The 23,008-nt window shown below is 45.2% G+C and overlaps 1 protein-coding gene across 6 annotated transcripts in view; it reads left to right on the top strand.

Annotated features, from left to right (window-relative positions):
* ARHGEF4 (Rho guanine nucleotide exchange factor 4) overlaps positions 1 to 23,008 on the top strand; it is a 639,140-nt gene that overhangs the window by 419,608 nt on the left and 196,524 nt on the right. Inside the window, exon 1 of one of the 6 annotated variants that reach the window (XM_078666098.1) lies at positions 19,153 to 19,242. The exons of the other annotated variants lie outside the window; for them this stretch is intronic. Coding sequence (XP_078522224.1) covers positions 19,233 to 19,242 — 10 coding nt within the window. The 5' untranslated portion in view covers positions 19,153 to 19,232. Of the gene's footprint in view, positions 1 to 19,152; positions 19,243 to 23,008 lie in introns of those variants that run through there. 6 annotated transcript variants of the gene reach the window in all.

The following is a 23,008-nucleotide window of genomic DNA, read 5'->3' as shown; positions in this document are numbered from 1 at the left end:
ATCTTCCCTTGCGAGCCCTCTATCTTCTATCAATCCCACTCTCGGAGGTGGTCTATCCATTAACAATCTGTTTATCAGATTGTCCTCCGACTCGCTTTCCTCGTCTTCTTCCATGAGGTTTCCTCCTCCTGACACCTCCCTCATCGGATACATCTTCTCCACCTCAATAGTCTGTACCCTCCAACGCTTTTCCTCCTCATCCCATTTGGAATCTCGCACTGCCCTTACCGATCGCGTCAGCCTTTGTTGACGCCTGTTCAAATTTCGGTCGTGTGCAGCCTTAATCCATGCATTAAGAGCCTCAAACTGTGTTGGTCTGGGAGAGGGTTTCAATGAGGACATGGTTGCTTTTAGCCGATGTAACACCTCTAACTTAAACGTCCCATACTTCGGGAACTGCATTTCCTCATTTCCTTCCGTAAGCTTATTCCAAGCCCCAATCCACAATATCGTATGCAGCCCAACATTCGTTGCCATATAATGAGCTGGCGTACCCTCTGGGGGAGCCTCTTCCCCGTAATAATGTTCACTTCGTTTACGTTTAAAAATCCCTTTCAAACACTTAAAACACTTCATGATTTCTCTTTTCTCCGCGTTTGTTTACTTCCTGATGATATTCCACCAATCTCGGCGCCGTTCTCACTAACTGGCCTATCCGTACGCGACTTTCCTCCGACGTCACGCTAGCCGCCCAACCAGAGCGCGGCTCTAGCTAACGTCACACCAACCGCTCAATCACAGCGCGGCTCTAGCCGACGTCACCCGTCCCCCTTCGCAGCAGTTCCCCTCCTTTCTCAGCTCGTCTCCTCGGTCATGCACGCATCCCATTCATACTCTGAAAAATGATTACTTCCGTCCAAGCGATCACCTTTCTTTGACTGTACGCCCACAGTCTTTCTGTAGTTGTCCCCCTAACTTGGCGAAATGTCTTTCCGTTTACTTCCAGACAATCGCCTTCTCCGATAGGTTACTCACACGCAGTAACTTTCGACCAGCGTCCGTTACTCATACACTCACTCTTACACTCCCCCTATCTTGGATCCACGGCGGTCAATGGTACCTCGTGACCTCCGTACTATGGTCGACAACTACCCTGGATGTTCGATACACCCAAAACCACTTAAGCTCTGGCCTGAACTTAAGATTTCACCAGTTCACCCGTTTACCAGGTTACCAGTTTACCAGGTTGCGCGCGCTCACAACCTTCTCTCATTCACACTACAGGCATTCAACTCCGCAAGACATTACAATACAAATACAACACAAAACACCGCAATCTGTTCACGCATGACCCTTTTTATACTCACTCTCCGATACTGCTGCTTTTCTCGCACCGTCTGCACCTTTCGGCACACGATTCTTCCGCTGCTCGTCTCTCGACGTCTCGGGCCTTGGGGTAAACTAACCTCTCTAGATTACCTTCCTCAAGAAGATAACCATCCTCACTCTGCTACCAACTGCTAACGCGGGATTACTGGTTACTAATTATCTTACCAAATCCCATTTCCTGTCGACTGAATCGTTGGTACCTGTCTTGAGTAAAAGGTAATCTCGAGGTAAACAATCAATTTAAGAACTTACACCACTCTAAATGACCACTGACCAAAATTAAGTTTTAAAGATTTAATATAAAGTCAAAGATAACTGAAGATACAAACTTCTCAAGATGAGATTCAAAAGGTATATCGGAATCACTATGAACATGAACTTCTTGAATAGTCTGAGTCTGAAGAACAAAATAATAAGTACAAGTTCGAATACCATCAGGGTTGCTAAAATGGATACAAGTTGCAACCTCAAAGTCATTACAGAAAAGAAAATTAAGGTTAGTCTGTCCCTACACTGTACTAAATGACATCCCTACTTAGCAAGATCTTAACCCTCTAGGTGTCAGCCGTGGTGACTTCCTAAGAAGATCACGCACTTCTCTTTGTCTCTTCTCTGATAATGGGTCTCTCCTGATCAGCCTATCTGCCTACCCATCCGCTTCCTTAGGCTCCCAAAATCATCTGCTCTGCTCTCTTCCCGGGTCACTTTCCCTAATACCAAATCACATTTCCAATAGAAACGCCCCTTGGGACGCCCCTCACGTGGTACATCTTTCCGCGGCAAACTCCATGATGGTACTCTTGAAGACCCTCGTTAAAGTTGACCTTGGTTCCCAGGCTTCTTCTTCCGTGCGCTGATACCCCCTGAAATTCCTGGAAACTCCTACAGGCCTGCGCAAGGCGCCACTGAACAAAGTCCCTTTCATTCGAGCTGATTAGGACCCTTGCACCTGCATACAGCTCTTCCTGCAGTGGGCCTCAAATTCCAGACTTCACCATATCTTAGGCCATAAAACACTCTCAGAGCTCCATACTGGACACCTCACGACCTTTCCTCTAACGAGCACATGACGATTTAAACTACATGACATTATCGGCTCTGGCCTACTTGATTTACATGCAGCAGGTTCCTGCACTCTTAAAACGTTGACTTGATTTAAACAGCAAACATTCTTAACTAGCATACGTTTCTAAAATAACACATCTATAAAGCATATACTTTTAACCCTAAGTTCAATAGTACATTTTGAAAGAACCATGTCAACCTTGTCTCACATTATTTTAGCAGCACGTTTAGATTTGCTTGTGAATTGCCATGAGGCCTACACAAAATACTGGTTTTAGAGTTACATTCAACTCTTACATTATTCCTTTAACATGAGAACATGAGGTTTTCATATTCATCCCAAACATTTCTACATTAATCTCACACAGTTATGATTATTGTTACTCTACTTAAACATTCTATGCATTTCACTACTGAATATAAGACACTCGGTGTATTTCACTTCTAAATATAAACACTCTGGTGCAAAGTACATGTTAACTAACTACGTGCTTGTAAATATGGCGTACTTATACATTTTTTCAAACTTGTGCTCTCTCACATATACATGGGGGCCAGCTGAAGTTCAGGTCTCTCGTGGTACATGCCACGAGTGTGCTGCTGAGGGGGGTCTCGCTGTTCTGTCAGTCATTCTACCTGCCAGCGAAGGAGGAACCCCATCTGTCACACATTAATGGCCACTGGCAGCACGCGGTACTCAGCCTCCCCCCCCCCCCCACCCCCTTAGGAACAGCTCACAGCAGAAGGTGCGGGCAGCTGTGCCAGGACATGCTTCATTCAACAGATCAGCACAAACAAATCGTTTGTACAAGCAGAGCGAGCGGCAAGAGGTTCATACACTTCTATGCACGAGTGATGCACTGACAGTAACACCTACACAGCTATTAGAAGAGCACTCTCCAGTCATGTCCCTGAAGAGCGAAGCATCTACCTGCAGCGCCTGTGCACCCGAGGGATACGCCTGCTGTCTCTTTTGCACCATTGGACCACTCATGTACCCTGAGAGGCAGTTATGTACCCTGAGAAACAGAGCGCAAACCTTCAGTTCAAGTGCATCCTACGAGACAGCTCATCTTTCGTTTAGGCCCACTATCATCTACGTAACCTGAGAGACAGCACTGCAATCTACGTGCAAGCCTTTAATTTCAATGTATCCTGAGAGGCAACTCTTCTCTCACCTCTCTCATTGCACCTGCTGTATCGTGTAACCTGAGAGACGACCCTTATGTCCAAGTTCAAAGCCTTTAATTCTTGTGGGTCCTTTTCAGCAGCTCTTTGGTCTTGCTTTCACTCACTGTGTCTTCTATGCAACTTGTGAGAGTGTCCTGCTGTCTTTAACTTTAACTTCTGTGCTTTGGGAGACATAGATCGTCTCCCATTTGCACCCGCTATATCATTAGGTAACCTGAAGGACAGCCCTGCTGTCAAAGGTGCTAACCTTTAACTCTTTGCAACCTTTGGATAGCTCTGCTGTCTCTGGTGCAGACCTGTAACCTCTGTGCAAACTCTGCAATAGCTATGCTGTCTGAAGCTGAGCATGTTACTTTGTACATGCTTTATAAAATACACACCTAATGTAGCATGAATAAAGTACACACGTTTTTTATGGTGATCTTGGATTACCGAGTGCTGGAAGTTTCGTTATGTCTTGACTAAGCAATTTGCAACTCTGTTCCGGTCTCTACACATTTATGGATTTTGTACACTTAACCCAGTATCTGTTGCATAATGTCAGACTTCCAGAAGAAATTAAAATCTGTTTTCAGTCTCAAAACTTTCAAAGATTACTACATACTCCGCACAAGAGCTTCAAAACAATACCAAATGTTTTTCTAAAATTCAGCTGTGGGTTGCTGTATTCAACATTAAAGACGCGTTAGAATTGTGCCTGGGAGGTCTAAATATCTCAGAGTAATGGATATTTATTGTGCATGAAATGAAACCCCTGCATCTTTTAATGTTATTGTCTAAAACTTGTTTCCTTCCTTGCCACTAAATTTATTATTTATTAAATATATGTTTACATCGCAGACACTGTTTTGGAAGGAGCAACTATCGTATGAGGACACTGAGGGCATCATTTATGAGGCCCCTTGCGCTGCCAGAAAGTCATTTTTTGTAACGTTCTGTTGTGCTACCTCATATATATCTTTCCTTTTAACGCTGTTTTCTGCGTTAAAGGGACATGCAATGGGTGTTGCTGGGGGCGTTCCAAGCAGCACCATGGCTTTTTGATAATGCCCCAGATTTACAGCAAATCGTAACTCTGAGGATGCGCTAAAAACTTACGCCTTCCCAGGGAAGCACAGTAGGGGAGGCAGAACGAGGAGAAATAGCTTCATTTCTCCTCGTTTTTTTTTTTTTTTTCCTTTTTCTAGGTGTGCTGCATTCTGTACTCATAAAAAGAGGAAAACGCCTCTTGTGATTGTTTTTGTGCAGGACAGTTTTCACAAAAATAATTGCACCATGGTGCAAAGGTGCCTGCGTTGGCGCACGGCAGCCCATTGTGCGTCGGCGCAGGGGAAAAGGACAGGAATGTGTCATATCTGGTAGATATGTCGCATTCCTGCCCTTTTCTTTTGGAAATGCCTGCAGCGCTGCCCTACGGTGAAACCTCATAAATGAGGCCCTGAGAGTTTAGACAAATCTGAAACATACTGCATCCATTTTAGGGTCTGAAGTTGTATGTCAAAATTGACCCTTGTGAGACACTCGCATTATAATAATGTAATGTAATCTATTGTTTGTTTAATGCTAAAACAAGGTGTTTATAGTGGCCCTAAAGTGTGAACATATTTCAACCCAAAACTGACACGTTTTAAACAAAAAAACAACCAAAATAGAAAGAATAACGAAAAAATGTCCAACCACAAATGTGTACAAGAAACACTTTTGCTCTACTTTTAAAAAAATTTACTGATCCCTCTCGGATCGTCATATAAAAAGAATTTTTAAAAAGGCGCCCGCATGATTTTGCAGGCACGGGCATGTTTGTTGACGCATACACACATGCCTTCAAAATGATGTCGCCATGCTGCGTGTTTTTTATCTTTAGGCATGCTACATCGGGCATCTACAGCATTACTAAAAACCACTGGCAAACACAATAAGTTCCAAAAGTGAGACCCATTGGCTTTGCTCATGCTTGTTTTAATTACCAACTTGACACATAACAGAAACGGGCAGATTGGAAGGGCCAGGCTGTGCTTATCTGTCTCTCCAATGTAAACACATTAAAAACAATAAAACAGACAGCCGGGTTCGGTCTGCAAGGATATGTTTTCAGAAAACTGGAATGTGCTCATTAGGATTCTTGTCCTCCCTCTCTCCTCCCCCGCCACGGCTGGAGCCTAAGGGCCGATAAACTAGACCATGGCAGCCTAGACCCTCATTCCACGGATGCCGAAATGGATGACGGGTGAGGGGGTCACTGGGTGACATTATCTCCTCGAGTTTGTTAGTAAGCGGGGAGGGCATAGAATCCCGTCTTTGTGTATGTATGTGCATTTGTGCGCATATATTTGTGCAATCGCTTCTCGTGTGCATAGTTTTGTATGAGTAGCATATAGGGTGACCAACTGGCATTGGTGCAAATTCAGGACGGTGAGTGTAAAAATTCAGGACAAAGGGTCAAAATTCAGGACAAAACTTCAGGACAATAGGTACGTTTTACAGACACATCAGAGGTCGCGCAATAGTATATAAGTAAGCCCAGCTATTTCCAAACATATTCAACCATTTGCAAACCTATCCATCATGTAACCTTCTATCTATCATTTCACTCCTCCATCCCTTCATCCATCCCCTCATCCATCCTTTCACTCATCCTCCATTATCCATCCATCCATCCACCCTTATACCCTATCCATCTGTACACTTATCCATCCACTCTTCATCCCATCCATCCATTCACTCATCCATTCAGCCATTTACCCTTTCACCAATCCAGCCATCCTTTCACTTACTAATCCTTCCACCCATCCACTCTTTTAGTCACCCATCCATCCTCCCTTTCTCTCTCCATCGACCCTTTCACTTAGCCATCCTTCCTTCCATCCATCCATCCACCCACCCATCCATCCATCTACTCATCCACTCATGAATCCATCCATTGACCCTATCACACATCCATCTATCATTTCACTCCTTCACACATCTATTCATCCTTTTGTCCATCTACCCTCCCTTTCCCTCACTCATCCATCCTTACATCCACCCTTTCATTCATACGTCCATTCATTCACCCTTGCACTTATCAATCCATCAATCCATCCATCATTTCACGTATCCACCTACCCACCCATCATCCACCCAACCATCCACCCACCCACCATCCACCCACCCATTCGTCCATCCTTTCACCCACCCACCATCCAATCCACTGATCCATCCTTTCACCCACCCACTCATCATCCATCCATCCATCCTTTCATCCACCCACTCTCCATCCATCCATCCTTTCACCCACCCATCATCCATCCATCCATCCGTCCTTCCCCTCACCATCCATCCATCCTTCCCCTCATCATCCATCCATCCTTTTGCCTCATCATCCATCCATCCTTTTCCCTCATCATCCATCCATCCATCCTTCTATCCACCCACTCATCATCCATCCATCCTTCCCCTCATCATCCATCCATCCTTTCACCCACCCCCTCATCATCCATCCATTCCCTCATCATCCATCCATCCATCCTTTCACCCACCCCCTCATCATCCATCCATCCACCCTTCCCCTCATCATCCATCCATCCACCCTTCCCCTCATCCATCCATCCTTCCCCTCATCCATCCTTCCTTTCATCCATCATCCATCCTTCCCCTCACCCATTCTTCCTTCCCATCCATTTATCCTTCCCCTCATCCATTCATCCTTCCCCTCCATCCATCCATCCATCCATCCATCCATCCTTCTCCTCATCCATCCATCCTTCCCCTCATCCATCTTTCCCCTCATCCATCATACAGCTACCCTTCCACCCATACATCCAGCTATTTACATTTTCTCTCCATCCTTCCCCTCACTCATCAATCCATCCATCCTCTCTCATTATCCATTTATTCAATCGTTCATTCATCCATTCACCCTTTCACTAATTCATCCAGCCATTCACCCATCCCTTCACTTACTTACTCGCCCACCTTTCCATATTCATTTTGAGCTGAGCCCTTTTGAGAAGAGGCCCATCAAGAACTTCACCCTCGCTGCAGGGGCCGTACCAGGATTGGGACAGAAGCCACCCAGGGCGGAGACAGGATCCACCACAGGGGGGGACAAGAGCCATCACAGGCGGGGGTGGACTGGAGCCACAACATGGGGGGACAGGAGCCATCACAGGCAGGGGGTGGACTGGAGCAACCACATGGGGGGGACAGGAGCCACCACTGAGGGGAGGGCAGGAGCCATCACAGGAGAGGGAACAGGATCCACCAGGGTGGGCACAGGGGTGGGCATGCAGTATTCTAGTATCATCTTGGGCTCCTCGCCCCCTCCTGCACAAGACAACGAGAAGACAGGCTCTCTGTCCAAAATGCCATCCCCCACTGTGATGTACAGTACTTACAGGAGATACTCTAAGAGAACTGATTGAACTGATTGTCCTCCATACTTTGTTAATCAGTGTGGGTGCGATTGTGCCATTTCTATATTGTATTACATTATAGACTGCATGTTTAAAGAACCGAGGTTTGCTTACAATTTAGTGACAGTAATTACGCTCTGTGAAGAGAACCACGTGCTGCCTCGGTGTAATCAGGGGTGTAATCTGGCGGAGTCTAGGATGTTTGGGGCCCTGGGTAGAAATGGAATGTGTGAGCCCCCCTCTAAATAGCAGAGACATGATGCATTCAGGGCTGTTTGCATCTGAATAGATGCCCCTGCTCCTGAACCTGCAGCCCCTCCCTGTCAATCACCTTCGAAGCACCTCTTAACAGGTCATCAAGGGCTGGAGGTGTGAGGGTTGCCACCCCGCTGTGGCTCTCCAGTGCTGCTGAGTATCTGAGGAGCTTTGGTGCTGCATCGGAGTGAATAAGGGAGGTGGTTGCAAGCTGTGCCGGCTTTAGGGTGAGGCAACCGGTGCCCTGTTAAAATGACGGACAAATGGCGTCCGTTAAAGAATCCTTCACGGACAACGGACAGACGGCCGAAATTACGGACTGTCCGTTGAAATTTACGGACGGTTGGTCACCCTAGTAGCATAGCATGTGGTGTTTGCGTTTATTTTATGGTATAGCATCGTGGTTGTGTGTGTGTGTGTATGTGCCTATGTGTGTGAAACTCTCATACCTTAGAATTTTGGGTGTATCTTTGTGTGAATGTATGGCATAGCTTTGTCTAAGTGTGTGCGTGCACGCTGTATGTGTAATAGCATTTGGTGTGTGCAAGTGTGCCACCGGTTTCAAGTGTATGTGTAACTATGGCATATCATTTTGTGTGCCTGCGTGTAATAGCAGTTCTTGGTTGTGTATGTGTGGCATGGTATCTTGAGTGCTTGTGTGTTTATATGTGCTACAGCATGGTGTATGAGCAGGGCCGGTCCTTGAACTTCTGGGGCCCCGGGTGAAAGAGAAGATGTGAGGCCCCTCTACTTTGCATGAAACATCCAGTCGCGGCCGGCATGACTCGCGGGTGGGGGGTCTCGCGGGTGGCGGTCTTGTGGGCGGTTCACAAGCAGGGGGTCTCAATTTAAAAATAAACTAAACTTACCTTACCGGGTCTCGCGTTATCTCTGCTCCTGACCTGCTCTCCTGCTTTCCTGCCTCTGGCAGGAACAAGAAGCAGGCAGCCTCCCTCCCCTAAGCCAATCACAACGCTGCAATGGCAGTTTTGTGATTGGTCGGGGCGCCGACCAGCCAGGCGCCTATGGGGAGGCCATTTCCTCCATTAGGCTGCATTACAGCCTACATGGAGAAAGGCCAGAGTGCGCATGACTTGCTTGGTCGGCCCCAGAGGGCCGACCAAACAGTCAGTGCCCTTAGCAGTGGGCAAGGCACTCCTCCCCTGCCCTAAAGCAGACCCACCTGCCCCCAACCAAACACTTCTGCTTTCTTGCACTGCGAGAAGCAGAAAAATACAATTGTAGTTTTAGCATTTTGTGTTTCTGCTTCTCGCACTGCGAGAAAGCAGTGAGGCAACACTCCTCCGCGCTAGTGGAGGAGCCGCCCTTGGTAACATCACAAGAAGTGACATCACAGAAAGTGCCATCACAGGACTATTGATCTTATTTGGCGTCACTGAAGAGACCTAACATGGCTATCAGTAACATGGACAAAAAGATAAATATACAAATTAAATAAGTCCATATATTTTAAAACAGTATTAAATGGATTACATTTGTCACATTGGATGGAAAAGCTAGGAGCAGGTCTCACAAAGATGTATATTATTTACTCCTTGTTAACTGATTGTTTCCAGATGAGTGCATGATACAATTTCCAGTTCTGCCTCATAAAGGGGGGAGATCCTGTTGAGGTAATGAGGGGCGAGATCATTCAAAATATAAAATGACAGAAGAGAAAACGTCTCACACCATGGATATAATTGCAAATTTCAAAAGGCTCCCTTATCTTTACAAGACACCATTGTAAACAAATAAAGATTGTACATCAATAAAAAAAGACTTAGAACACCCGAGACCACTGCTAAATCATAAATTGACTTGAAGATATGCTTCAGATTCAAGGGGTTTTCAGATCAACATTTTTGATTTGGTGTTAGAACTGTAGGAAGTAGAAGTGGCTCCCTTTAGCGCTGGTGGAGCCCTGTGAGACAATGTTGGTGCCACCCAATGACTTGCTCTGCCACGGATTCCCTCACTACCACCCTTTAACAGTGCCCCTCAAGTCTCCATAACCACATACTCGCTCAGATGCATTTAATTTGATTTACAGCGCCACTGATACCAGTGTAGGGTGTCAGAGAACATTATATCACACATTACACAGAGACAATCAATCATATGCGTGTAAATCACAATAGGTAATGTTACATAAGACAAAGGACTGGGAGTCACATGACAATCATACTTGTAGGCAATATAGTTTAATCGTGATTGGTCTGGAGAAACACAACCTCTGAAGTTAGAACGCAATACCATGGTTGGGGGTTCTCTTTAATAACCAGAATTGTTTTCTGTCCAAATGAACCCTTTTTGCAACATTAGGATAATCAAAGGCTGGGGGAAAAACCATAACGCTGTAATTTATACCTTACAGTTTGCATGCAGCTCTTAGATGACAATTAATAGCTCATTGTTCTATGTTAGGCTTTTGACTTAGAAACTGCAAGTATCAATAGGATCTCACTGACAAAAGCAGTAACCCACTGGCCTATTTACATTATGTGGGTGGACTTAGTGATCTGCATGGTACATGTTCTTTGAAGCACCTCTGCGCTACCTTTCCACAAGTCAAAAATTCCACTTGGCAATACTCCATCTCTCTCTAAGGGGAACATTAATCACCGGAGTTATCATGACATTTTTATTGTTGCTGAAAATTGCTGGAGGCCAGAAAGGAGGCAGCAAGTTCTTTTAGAAACATAATATACTCGCAAACATGACACCCCCGCCCAAAGTCAGCGCTCAGGGTGATCTCATCGGTCACACCGCCCTAGTGCCTTCCTGCTCAAGGGTCCTGTGACCTCAGTGACAGAGTCACTGTTGCTCTAGGGTGTGCTGCTTCGTAGGCCTGCCCAAAAGACTCTAGGTGAGCTACAATAGGGGTTGTAGTGGACAGGCCTTCAAGGTTAACCCACACTTGCCACCGCTATAGTTCACCTGCTGGTGCTCAGACACCATTCTTCTAAGGTCTTTCGGGCCTTCTAAGGTCTAGCATGGAAATGTGCTCTCTCAGGAGAGTGCTCTGGTGTACTGGTCATGAAGGCTGAACCTGGTTCCGCAGTTCCAAATTCGGCAGCTCTGACCATTGTGCCACATCCACTCCCCTACTGAACACCATACTGCCCCACTGAGAGAAACTTGCACTGCCTTCAACTAAAACCCAATTGCGCCCCGCTAAACACCTGGAGGGGACTTAATTCAAATTAGGCACAAGACAAGAGCAATATGCTGCCTAAAAAAAAAAGTTACAACATCCTGGAAAAAGAAAACACTCATAAGGAATGTAAGATTAAGTAAAAGCATGTGAAATGTAAGCAGGAACAACATGGTTACCTTAACGCTTTTGCACTTATTATTCAGAAATCAATGAGTGCTTTAGCACGAAAAGTTAAGGCCATGACTACAGGGCCAGAAGGGACCAGTTTCAATGTCCTTTGCTTATATCTTTACAAAACGTAAGCAATATGGTTTAACAAGACTACATTCATGAATACAGAGCTGCGGTATACATTTTTTTTTAATCTGCCCATCAAACAGGTATTGCAGTACATCCAGGAATTGTGCACTTCCCCACCCGGGGAATGTTCAGAGAAATACAAGAAAACAAAAGTAGCGCTTCACTGGCAAACTCTGTAAAGTAGCACTAATATGTTTTGGGTGTGAATCAAATCAATCTGGCCCCTTTTCGACCCACTCTGTCTTGCTTTAGTTATTTTTTACATTTTTAACATTTTATTACTCTCCATTCTAAGGCTGCACTTTGGAAGTGAAAAATGTCAGAAAAAGGACGACATTTCCAGCAAAAGCGTTTTTATGTTTTGGACTAATTTCACAGGGGAACAAATAAAGGAAAGGAAAGAGGGAGTACTGGCTACAAGGCCTTGAAGGGGGCCCCCACACCTTGCAGCTTGCTCTAGTGCTTAGAGGCCCAGAGAAAGGGGGCCCTCCCCTGGGCATTTGAAGCAGTAACAAGGCATTTCGTAAAACACTGCCCCAGCACTGATGCAAAAGTTAACAAAAGCCACTTGATCTGGCTCCCTCCTCCCCTCATCCACCTCGCCTTACCTGTGTCTGGCTGGTCCTGGAAACAAAGGGGCCTTCTGTCACCTACCAACAAAATGCAGAAAGGGAATGGCCGGTACTTAAGAGAGGTGCTGCCCCGCCCCTGACACTCTGAGCCATAATTGCTGGCCTGGCTGCTGTGCCTTCCCTACTCTGTTTGTACCTTCCCCCCACCCCTGCACCCCCAGGAATGCCACGACGACGCCCTGACCAGCAAGGTCTACTCGAGACATCTCGCATGTGTATTGTGATAGTGTGGGGCAGGGGGCCTCAGAGGAGCAGGTGGGCTAACTGTGAAAGGGTGGCCTTTCACACGGAAGCAAGCCCCCCTGTCTTTCAGCTGAGCGCAATGCCCTGGGCAGCTGCCAACACTGCCTATGCCTAGTACCAGACCTGTGTATGAGTATGTGTGTGTGATTGCGTCTGTGGCTTAGAATCTTGGGTGTGTTTTTGTGCAAGTGTAGCAGGTGCTATCAACAGTTACATTGTTCTTCTACTAGAAAATCTTCCAGTCACCATTGGTGTGTCAGTGTCTGTCCAGGGAATCGCAGGCTACTCTTTGTGATCCAGTAAATATTTGGGAGTTTTTGCACGATACTTTCAGCTGGGATTGGCAGTCTACAACATCAGAGCTCAATGGGCTGCAATTCAAGCTTTCAGGTGGGAGGATGTAAGGGGGATTACTCCATAGCCTCGCGTCTTATGCTTTGTTTTTTCTCCAACATCATTCTGTACATTCTCCAGTTCCACCTTCGGATTTATCTCTGGCTTTTCCTTCGCTTGAGCCGCTGGAAGTAGTTGCTCCTAAATTATTGACAAAAAATAGATTTTTCTGGCGGCAATTTGTTGAGGACTTTGGGTTGTGGAATTGGCTACATTACTTTCAGTTTCCCCATTCATTCGTTTTCTTCCAGATAAGATCGACCTTCGTCTTTGTCCCTCTTGCGTACAAAAAGTTCCATTTGCATTTCACTGCTCTCAGGATATTGTCTTAACAGTGTTTTACTCTGAGCCCTGATCGGCTGAGAAGGAGATGCTTCATACTCTGGACTTGCATAGAGCCCTTTCTGTGTATTTGAACAGAGCTGCTCCATTTTGCAAAGTAAAATCATTATTCATCACCTATGATTTGTTGAATAAGGGTTCTCATCCCTCAACATCGACTCTCTCTAGGTGGATTGAGTCCACCATCATCATGTGTTATGAATTGGCTTGGGCTCATTTTCCTTCAGTCATTGAAAGTAGATCCGCTAGAGGATAGTCCGCCTTTCAGGCTTCTTTTGGGGGGACTTAATTGAGAGACATTCGCTGTACCACCACGTGGCAATCTCCACATACTTTCTTTCCCATTCTCCAGTTCAGTTGGGTAAAGGTATTTCTACTTCTTTTTAAAAAAAGTGTGTTCTTTGCTTTATCAGACCCATAATTTGAATGTTTTATAGGAGATATAATCCCGTATTAAGCCTGTTGCTAAGCATTAATCAGGTGTTGGTATTGTGTTCTGCTATAGTGTTTTACATTCAATCTCAAATAGCTTGGGTATGGTCTCGCAGGTGAGGACTGGATCGGGGAAGATTGACGAAGAGGTAATGCCCAGGTACTTACTGGTACTCTTCATTACTCCTAGTCCAAGTCTTCCCCAATATAGTCCTGTTTAAGGGAGAGTGAGAAATATTACATTTCTGTTGGTTTCTACTTTGGAAGTTTGTGAAATGGAAAGTAAGTGATGCCGGGTTTCCTACCTTTTCTACTGGCTGCTGGGTAGTCGAGGCCATGTTTGAAGTATTTTCAAGTCAGCCAGGGAACAGGTTCTGCAGGACGGAGTAATGAAGATTAACAGTAAATAACTGGGGCATTATGGGGGAATGGCACTTATTTATCATTTTCAAGCTATGACCCAAAACCTAGAGAGAGAAAGTCAGAAAGGGGAGAAGGACTGGGCACGAGTAAAATGGAAAATAGTTTACAAAGGAGAAAGCACGCATGAATAAGAACCTGAGTGAGATAAAGGTGCAAGAAGTGGGTAGTGGTGAATGAAAGAGACATGAGGTCTAATCCAAAGCTAGACAGCCTTGGTATTTGGAAACTTCGATTGAACAGTGGTAGCGAAAGGCGTCTGACAAAAACTCTGGGCCCCAGCCTATTCTTTTACAAACTAAGCACTGCATACAACACCTGTGGCGACCATCACAATGTATTCAAAACCGTGCCGTACCTCTGGAGGCACAGAGGCCTTCCCAACATTTGGCTGGCCCTGAAAGCACAGTGAGGAAAGCCGATGACACTGCATGGGAATGAAATCTGCGCTCAGCCGCTGTGTAGAGGAAGAGGCCAGCTGTTCCCAGAAATTAGATATATCTTCAATCACGCTGCTCGAAGCTTGTACCAGGGCCAAGTTCTCTCTGCGAGTACTGTGGGAAGAACTGGCAAAACACTGCGCGTCAGCAGATCTGGCCAAAATGAAAATAGGGATTAAAAATGAAAGGAAGCAGCCACTCGACACCTTAAGAGGCCACTGTAGGAAGTGTGGAAGCCACTCCAGCCCACACAGAAGCACCATTCTGTGGGGCGCCTTGAAGCAAAGGCCACAGAGGGCAAAGTTTAGAGGTCTCATGTTTGTGACTAATTGGCTTTGCCAATGGATGACCAATTAGCTTTGGCAATGTTTTTTTAGCCATGCTGTATATGATCCCCAATGCTATTAAGCATGCCTAGTGGGGAAAAAAATATGAAAGAAACGATGCTGTGACACGGTGGTGGCATGATTGTGTAGGCGGGAGCACAATGTATGAATGTGCCTATAAAATGACGAGCAATTGTTTTTATATATACTGTAGATGGATCGAGATTTTTTTTTTTTTTTTTTAAGTAGCAAGAATGTGGGGGTGCTTTTGGAATCCCGGGTGACCACAGAGGCCCAGGGTGGGGAAGCAACACAGAGTGCGAGGGTGAGGGAAAGCAATGCTGAGGGCATTGAAATGTTAAATCTGTAAAAAGGTGTAAAGTGTAATGCTGCATCTGTGTGCCTTTTCACTTACAGATATTATACTATTAAAACTCTGCCTTGCAGATATTGACAAATGGATGGTCCAATGTTTTAAGAAGTGGAAAACTGCAAAAGGAGACCATTTCGTACTGCTATCAAAATTAGCATACATTTATGAAATCGAGAAAAGGAATTCTGCAGTTGAACACTCTGCTCTAAGGCATAGAGTCATCAAACAAAAATCCGCTCGCAAAGGGGCAGATTCTGAGAATCTGCCCCTTTGCGAGCGGTATTTTTGCATTTGGGATGCATCATCTCAAATGCAAAAATCGCAAATAGAGAATTCGCTAAATTGCGATTATTTGCATTTAAGGAATCTCAAATTGAGATTCCTTAAATGCAATGCATGAAAGTTTTAAAAATAGCGAATTTGCTAATAGGGCACGCAAATTACTATTTGCAAAAACTTTGAAAAATGCACTTTTGTGCATTTTTCAAAGTTTCATGTTGCCCACACACATGCCCTAAGCGCAACATATGTGCACAGATCAATTTCAGGGGTGCAACAGGGTGTCCTTTGGGCTCCCCTGCACCCTTGAAATCGCGATCTCAATTTGCGAATCGCTAATTGCGACTCGCAAATTGAGATTGTTTTCCCATTCATTCCTATGGGCCTCTAGGCCCATAGGAATTAATGGGAAGGTATTCCTTAATTACGACTCGCAATTTGCGAGTCGCAATTAAGGAATTCTAAGAAATCGCTATTTTTTAAGTGATTTCTTGATGCATTCCATGTTGCTATTCCTTAATAGCGAATCTGTATTTTTCGCTATTAAGGAATCGCAAAATGGGTTGTTGATGCATCTGGGGGTAAATGTGCCCAGGTTGTTATTGCTCTTGGCACCTTGTTTTATTCTGAATAGTCGAGAGATTTTAAATAACCCAGTTAGACCTACACAACAGGTTGTCTGGCTCAGGTTTTGGTCACATGCCTATGCTGAGGCCTCTTTACCTCCTGTGAAGATGAGCAGGTAGAACAAGTCCTAGCTCTGGCCTCTCTTGCTAAGAAAGATACAATTCTTGTAGGCTGGTTGTGGTCCATATGGAGACCCTGTAGGCTACACACATCACCTCTTCCTCGAGACTGGTTTGTGCTGTGGCATGTTACCACATTTCCCTGCTTTTGGACACTTTTTTGGGCACTTTTGTTATCTTTTGCTAGAGCACTGTCAGGGCTTTAAGTGGGCCGGGTCCTGCCGGTTCTCAGCACCAGCAGTTCAAATAAACAGCTTCTGAGATTGGTCCCCTTCGGGCTCTCCATTTTTGCACAAACCCTCAAGGTTAGAAAAAAAAATCTGAACTCTACATCAGTACCACCTTTCACTGATTTCGGCTTAACTTGAACGAGACTCGTTTTGTCATTTCACAATTTTATCATTCAGAACCGAAGCATTTTCAATATTATATAAAAACGAAGCTGTGGCTGTTGCTTTTTTTTATGCAACTAACGACCTTTGACAAAACCAATAGTCCTGGCTTGTTATAGGTATAATGTTACTTGTTGCGTTATATATCTGACAATGACAGAAACAGCAAAATACCAGTCGGGCGACACACAATGCTAAGCACAGTGTTTGAGCTATCGTGCTTTTAAGCCACGCCCTTAATCACATCGGCCTCGCCCCTTTGAGAGACCCCTCCCAGTTTTTTCAGCCCACTTAAAGCCCTGAGCACTGTTATCACATACTGGTGCCCTAGTAGTACAGCATGGAGACAAGTAGAGTAGCAGAGCAGACGTTTCATAAAGCGCATACCCTGAGTCGCATCACCTGTAGGTCCTTGGACTTTAGTGCATGTGAAAGGTGAAGGATTAGGGGTGCTTGCAGCTAAATCACACACCCTTATTCCATGGCATTACAGTTTATTACCCATTTCAGAAATGGATCAGAACACAATAACCAAAAGGGAGGATAAAGGCTAGGGCGGTTGACTTCAAATCTGGGGAACCGGGTTCGAGTCTCAGCAACAACGCTCAACATCCTGTGATTCTAGGCAAATCACTTAATCTCCTCGTGCCTAACAAAAACATGAATGTGTCCTTCTGTAATGCAACAGGTGCTCATCTAAAGCTCTCTGATACCTGATACCTTTGGGTCAAGTTTGCGCTATATAAAACTCCGGGGGGGGACATAACACATGCCCCCATCTGAATGAAAACCATTGAATCGTGCAGAAGGTTCCTACAGACAGCAGACAACACTACGAGAACATAGTAATAGCAGGTGAATGCTATACATATACCTCTAACAAGTCATATTGTCTATGCATCCATTGCAGTGTGAGCTCCTCACATTCTTAAAGAGCTGTGCTGGAACCATGGCATGAAGAGGATGTTGGAACCATCCTACCATTCGATGCATTGTAAAAGCAGTAAGTGAAAGGGTATATGGTATCAGAAGAACTTGGATGTAATAATCTCTTGAAAAACCAAAATATCAACTACCAAAATATCGACAAAGTCAGTCTCTATAGGTAAGTGTAAGTTTACTATACCTAGCTCCACTTATAAGTCTGTTGAAAATATATGTATCTTCAAAGTGCTAAGATGTGGAAGTAAGAGTAGTAAATGTATACTTACCTATATGTAAATATCTTGAGAATATTTCTGGAGTCAATCTTTTGGCTACCGTATTCTTGCAGCACTCTATCAACATCCACCACATTCTGACAGTGAAGGTCCTCCTTTGCTCCCCTTGGCCCCCTGTATTCACTGGGATGTGGAGATGCTCTCTCAAGTGCATGCCTCCACATTGCATGTTCGAGTGTGGCTCCCTGATCCTGGCCAACAGGCAGCTCTTAAGCTCTGATAGGTGCCTTTGGGCATGACATGGCGTCTGTGAAGACACTGGTACTGAGAGCAGGGTAAACCCTCAGAAGTAGACGGTTGATCCTGGGACAGGTAGTGGCATACCACGAGTAGCATGAGTCAAGGGGCAAGAAAGGAGAATGGCCCTTGGCCGTTGGGTTTGTCAATAAAAAGCTGCAATAATCAGCTTTTATTGGGCCGGGGGTCTCTGAGCCCTGGTACCACTGCACCTACTGCACCATTGATAGTTGCACCCCGGGGGACAGGGTGACTCAGGCACTGAGGCAGGGAGATACTGGGATAGAGCGCCATTGATACTGGAACAAAGAGACGTGCACACAGGGCAGGGAGACAAGGACTCTTGAACAGGGATATACACTTGGAGTGGTAGACAGGTACACTCGGACAGGGAGACTATGGGAAGGGAACACAGACATTGAGACAGGGCCTCATGGGCGCTCTTGGATGGGAGACAGAGTGCTCCCTCTAAGAGATGCCTCTCTACAGGACCCCCATCTCTGCGCGGAGAGGAACCCGGCAGACGTCCGACAGTGTTAGGAAGCCTTCCCTCTGGCAAGTACCAAATATCAACACAATAACATCACAAAAACAAATGTGTGATAAACAGTTTCCCTTTAACCTTCAATACCTGCTTTAGGCTTCGGGCGGTTAGGACGGATTTCCCTTTTGTCAGGTACATCTCGAACTTAGGAGAGGGGGTCTGCCCTTCACCCTATATATATAGTATTGGTTGCAAAGCAGGCATGTATTTGTTCCAGTGTACGGCTAGTAGATGTAAACAGCTTCGGGCAATAGGACATGTTTTGCTGCACGGAGGGGCATGGGTGAATTTTCCAGCATGGAGCTTGTGAGCCATGCTACTTGCGTGGCAGAGGACTGGGGGGTTATTCATCACTGTGAATCACGTCGGAGAGGCGTGCTTCTGGTGGAATGCCATTGTTCTGCCCACTGCAGCCCCAGCATCTGACGTTCAACAGAAGGGCTGCAGGCAGCAGTGACTGCGGGGTCCGTCTGGTCTTGTCTGGGGTTCCGACAGCTCGGACGTGCCGGCGCGGGTTCCATGCGTGACGGTAAGGACCCGTTCCCATATATATTTTACTGGTACATCTCAGGCTTAGAACTGCAGCCGTTTATTCTGAGAAGGATGTGGTTCTGATGCGAGTTACCACATAGAGCAAGCGAACATAGTTTTTTTTGTGTTGTGGAATCCATAAAACCTTAACAAACATTTCAACTTGTTATATACAACACCCAGGGATTTAGCACTGTGATCTATTAGGATTATAGAAAATTCCCGAAAAGTTAATACTCATATGTACTATCAGCACTTCGCTCCAAAATAAACTAAAATTAGAGGACTCCCATTAGCAAAGCGACTCTTGAAATGTTTGAGACGCATTGTTACAAGGCAATTGGTTGGAAGAAAATATTTTCTATGGAGTAAAAGGCAATTGAAAGAATGCACTGAAGATATGGACAGCATTGTTGAGTATAAAAAAGGAGTCAGAGCGTTGCATGTAAGTGTGATTACGTGCTATGCGAGTTTTTTCATTAGATTAGCATGATTATGCAGAAAGCAGAAAGAAAACGCCTTATTCCTATACAACTCCAGGACACCCTGTGAATGCTCCATGTGTGAGGGGATAGGGTTTGAGTCTCAGAAGAACCAAAAGTGACAGACCAAGTAGGCATAGCCAAGGTTCTGCACCACCACCATCTAGGCTCTGAAGGAGGAAGCCACTGCATTTCCCAGTCCACCTTTTCCTGCTTACCGTCGCCAAAGCCGGACTAGTATAGAGGCGTGAGCTGGGATTGATCCCCAACATTGTTCTGGTGCAGTGTGCAAAATGCTGCCCCCAGGACATTTTGCAGCTATCAGTGCACTGCACCAGGGCACTTCTGTGCTTTGACTTGGATACACAGAAAGTATAGGGGTTATGAGGGTCAGACAGGACATAAGCATGGGGCACATCAGGACACAGGCTTGCCAGAGTTAGGAGGCAGATGAGACTGAGGCAGGGAGCAGTACCGAAGAACAGACATAGGCCGAAGCTGGAGGGTCCTCAACGGCACACATCCTGTAAAGAGCCCCAGAGCACCTTTAACCCCTTAACTCTCTGTGTCACAAATATGTCAGTAATTATTATCCTCGCCCACAAGGCTGTGGGGCATGGTTGGACTATGGCAGCCCATCCCGATGGGATGCAGCCTCCTAGCCTGCAGCCTATTGGGGAAATGCCACAATGGCCCTCGGCCTGCAACCCCAGGCTCTGCCCCTTTGTGGCCCACTTAAGGTTAGAAGCTGACAAGAAGCAGACTGAGTTGAGGGGCCACACTCTCTTTATATTATTTATTTGAATCTGGCATTGTGCGTCAAGCAGCATAAGGACATTGCTATGAACTATGAACTACAATCCACTGCCCGACCACTGAGTGTTATGGCATTGGGAATACCGTGGATCAGGAGGGCTATATATTGCATTGTATTGTAAATGCATTTATATAACAGTTACTACCCTGGACTGAGCACTAAAGTGCTTTACACCAAGCCCCATACTGTTCTAAAACCCAATGTTAATGGTTTTTTCTCCCACTGGTTATAGTTTATTATTGACATTAGTTTTGTGATCTCAAAGAAGCCATCACATGCATTTACTCCAGTTTCTATGTTGTAGATTAAATTAAATAAATAAATTAGAGCTATGTGTGATCTTTAGCGGGGACGGTGGTATGCGAATTAATGCAAATGGTTGGTGGTATTAATGAATGAGCAGCAGGAGAATAGTTATTGTTAGGTTGAAATTATATGACTTGTAACAGAGAGGTTGTGACCTTTTACCTGAGGTGTGGGCAATTTTTGGGGAGAAGAGTTGGCCTAAGGGCTAGGCTGGTCGACCTCGAATCTTGGGAACCGGGTTCGAGTCTCGGCAATTACGCTGAACATCCTGTGATTCTGGGCAAATCACTTAATCTCCCCGTCCCTAACAAAAATGAATGTGTCCTCATGTAACGCAACTGATGCTATGTAAAGCGCTCTGATACTCGATACCTTCGGGTCAAGTTTGCACTATATAAAACTCAGGAAAAAAACAGTAGAAGTTTTAAGTCATGGTCAGTTTCCCTGGAAATACAGCACAGGCTTTTTTGAGCTGGCAAGAAATCTGAGAATGCAAAACTTTAAATGTGAGGAAAGTGGTTTATTATATGGTGTGGTTGTGGAACCTCACCATGTATTAAAGTCACAATTCAGTATCAGGTCTAATCAGGTTCATTTGAAAACCTTAGGTCAGTTCAGGGTAGCTGTGATGCAGCGCAGTCTAGCTTTATCAAAGGAACACATGTAAAGCATTAAGAAGTACCAAAAGAGTTAAATAGGAAGAAAACACAACACAATAAAAATGAATCCAATCCAGTATTTATAAAAATAGGTTGTATTTTTATCATTAAATAGACACTTCAATGACAAAAATCCATCAGAAACGTCCAGAGATATGAATTTTTAAAGATACACTAAACCACAACTTTTCACTCCATGCAATAAATCATTGAAATCTACCGTGACTCATGGTTTGTGGTTAGCCACAACAGGTAACTTGAAAATGGCTATAAAGGCACTCTTGTGGGGACCACCTCTGGCAGAGAGCCAGTCACAGGGAACAAAAATGCCCAGTTGAACAGTTACCTCACAGTTTAAGCAGTTTCCAGTCCAGTTCCAGGGTCTATAGGCTAACCACCGTAGAAGTCAATGGAGTGGCCCTGAGGCAATGGATGCAAGATGTTGAAGTTGCTCAAAGATGCTGAGGATGGTAAGCCAGTGTCGAGGGGTCGACGAGCACAGTGGGGTGACTTTGGCCTCAGGGGTCGATGTCCCATGGAGTCTGGATGAAGTCCAGCAGAACACCAGTTGCCACTGATCTACTGGTTTCCGGTTAAAGCAGAACCAGCAGTTCCCTTCAACTTACAGTAACGTCTGTGCTGGGTGACCAAACTGCACTCTAATGACTCTCCCATATCCAGCAGACTCAGGTGTAACTTTTAGGGGTTGTGCTCAGGTTCCCAGGCTGCACCTTGGCATCAAGCGGCAATCAGGCTTCTTGCTGCTAGCCTCTCAGCCGAGCAGGCTTCTCAGCATTTATAGCCCTGTGTCTGTAACAAGGAGTCAGCCAACTGACTCTTGGAATCACCTTTTCTGTCTGGGGCTCGGTGATGACTTTTGCTTGAACCGGACACCACAGTCCTTTCTTTGAATGCCTAAGATGCAGCAGGTGCAGTCCAGCCTTTAGTTAAACTTCTCTTTGTTGTGCCATGGGAACAATGGCAGCCTTTTTTGGTCCTCTCTTCAGATGAGGCGTGATCTGAGATCTGGGTGCCAGGAGTGCCACTTTTAGGTCCACTACCAGCCTTTTCACAGTAAAAGAGGCAGTGCCGGATTTTTACAGTTAGAACATGTAAAATTAATTAAAAAACATGTCCACCTTTTAAATATGATGCACTCTGCCTTAGGGCTCAGTAGGCCTGCCTTAGAGGTGACATATAAATATTTAAAAAAGGAAGGTTTGGGCTTTGCCATTAGTTTAAATGGCATAGAGTTACTGGGACACATGCTTTGCTTTGTCACACTCGTAGTTGCACAACAAGTGCTGCGGTCCATGAGGGACACAACCTACTGTCCCTCGGTACCCCTGGCACCATGTACTAGCGACTTATAGGTAAGTTTACTTATGCTAATTGTGGCTTGAACAACTAGACATACACATTTTAAGGGACAGAGAGGTGCCACTGAGGCCTTTTTGAGACGACTCAGTGCACATTTAGAGTCGAAAAAACAGCAGCATC

Source organism: Lissotriton helveticus, chromosome 11 (genome assembly GCF_964261635.1).
Source record: "Lissotriton helveticus chromosome 11, aLisHel1.1, whole genome shotgun sequence".
NCBI lineage: Eukaryota > Metazoa > Chordata > Amphibia > Caudata > Salamandridae > Lissotriton > Lissotriton helveticus.
Note: the sequence above shows the minus strand (reverse complement) of the source record. Positions and strands in the feature narration are given on the sequence as shown.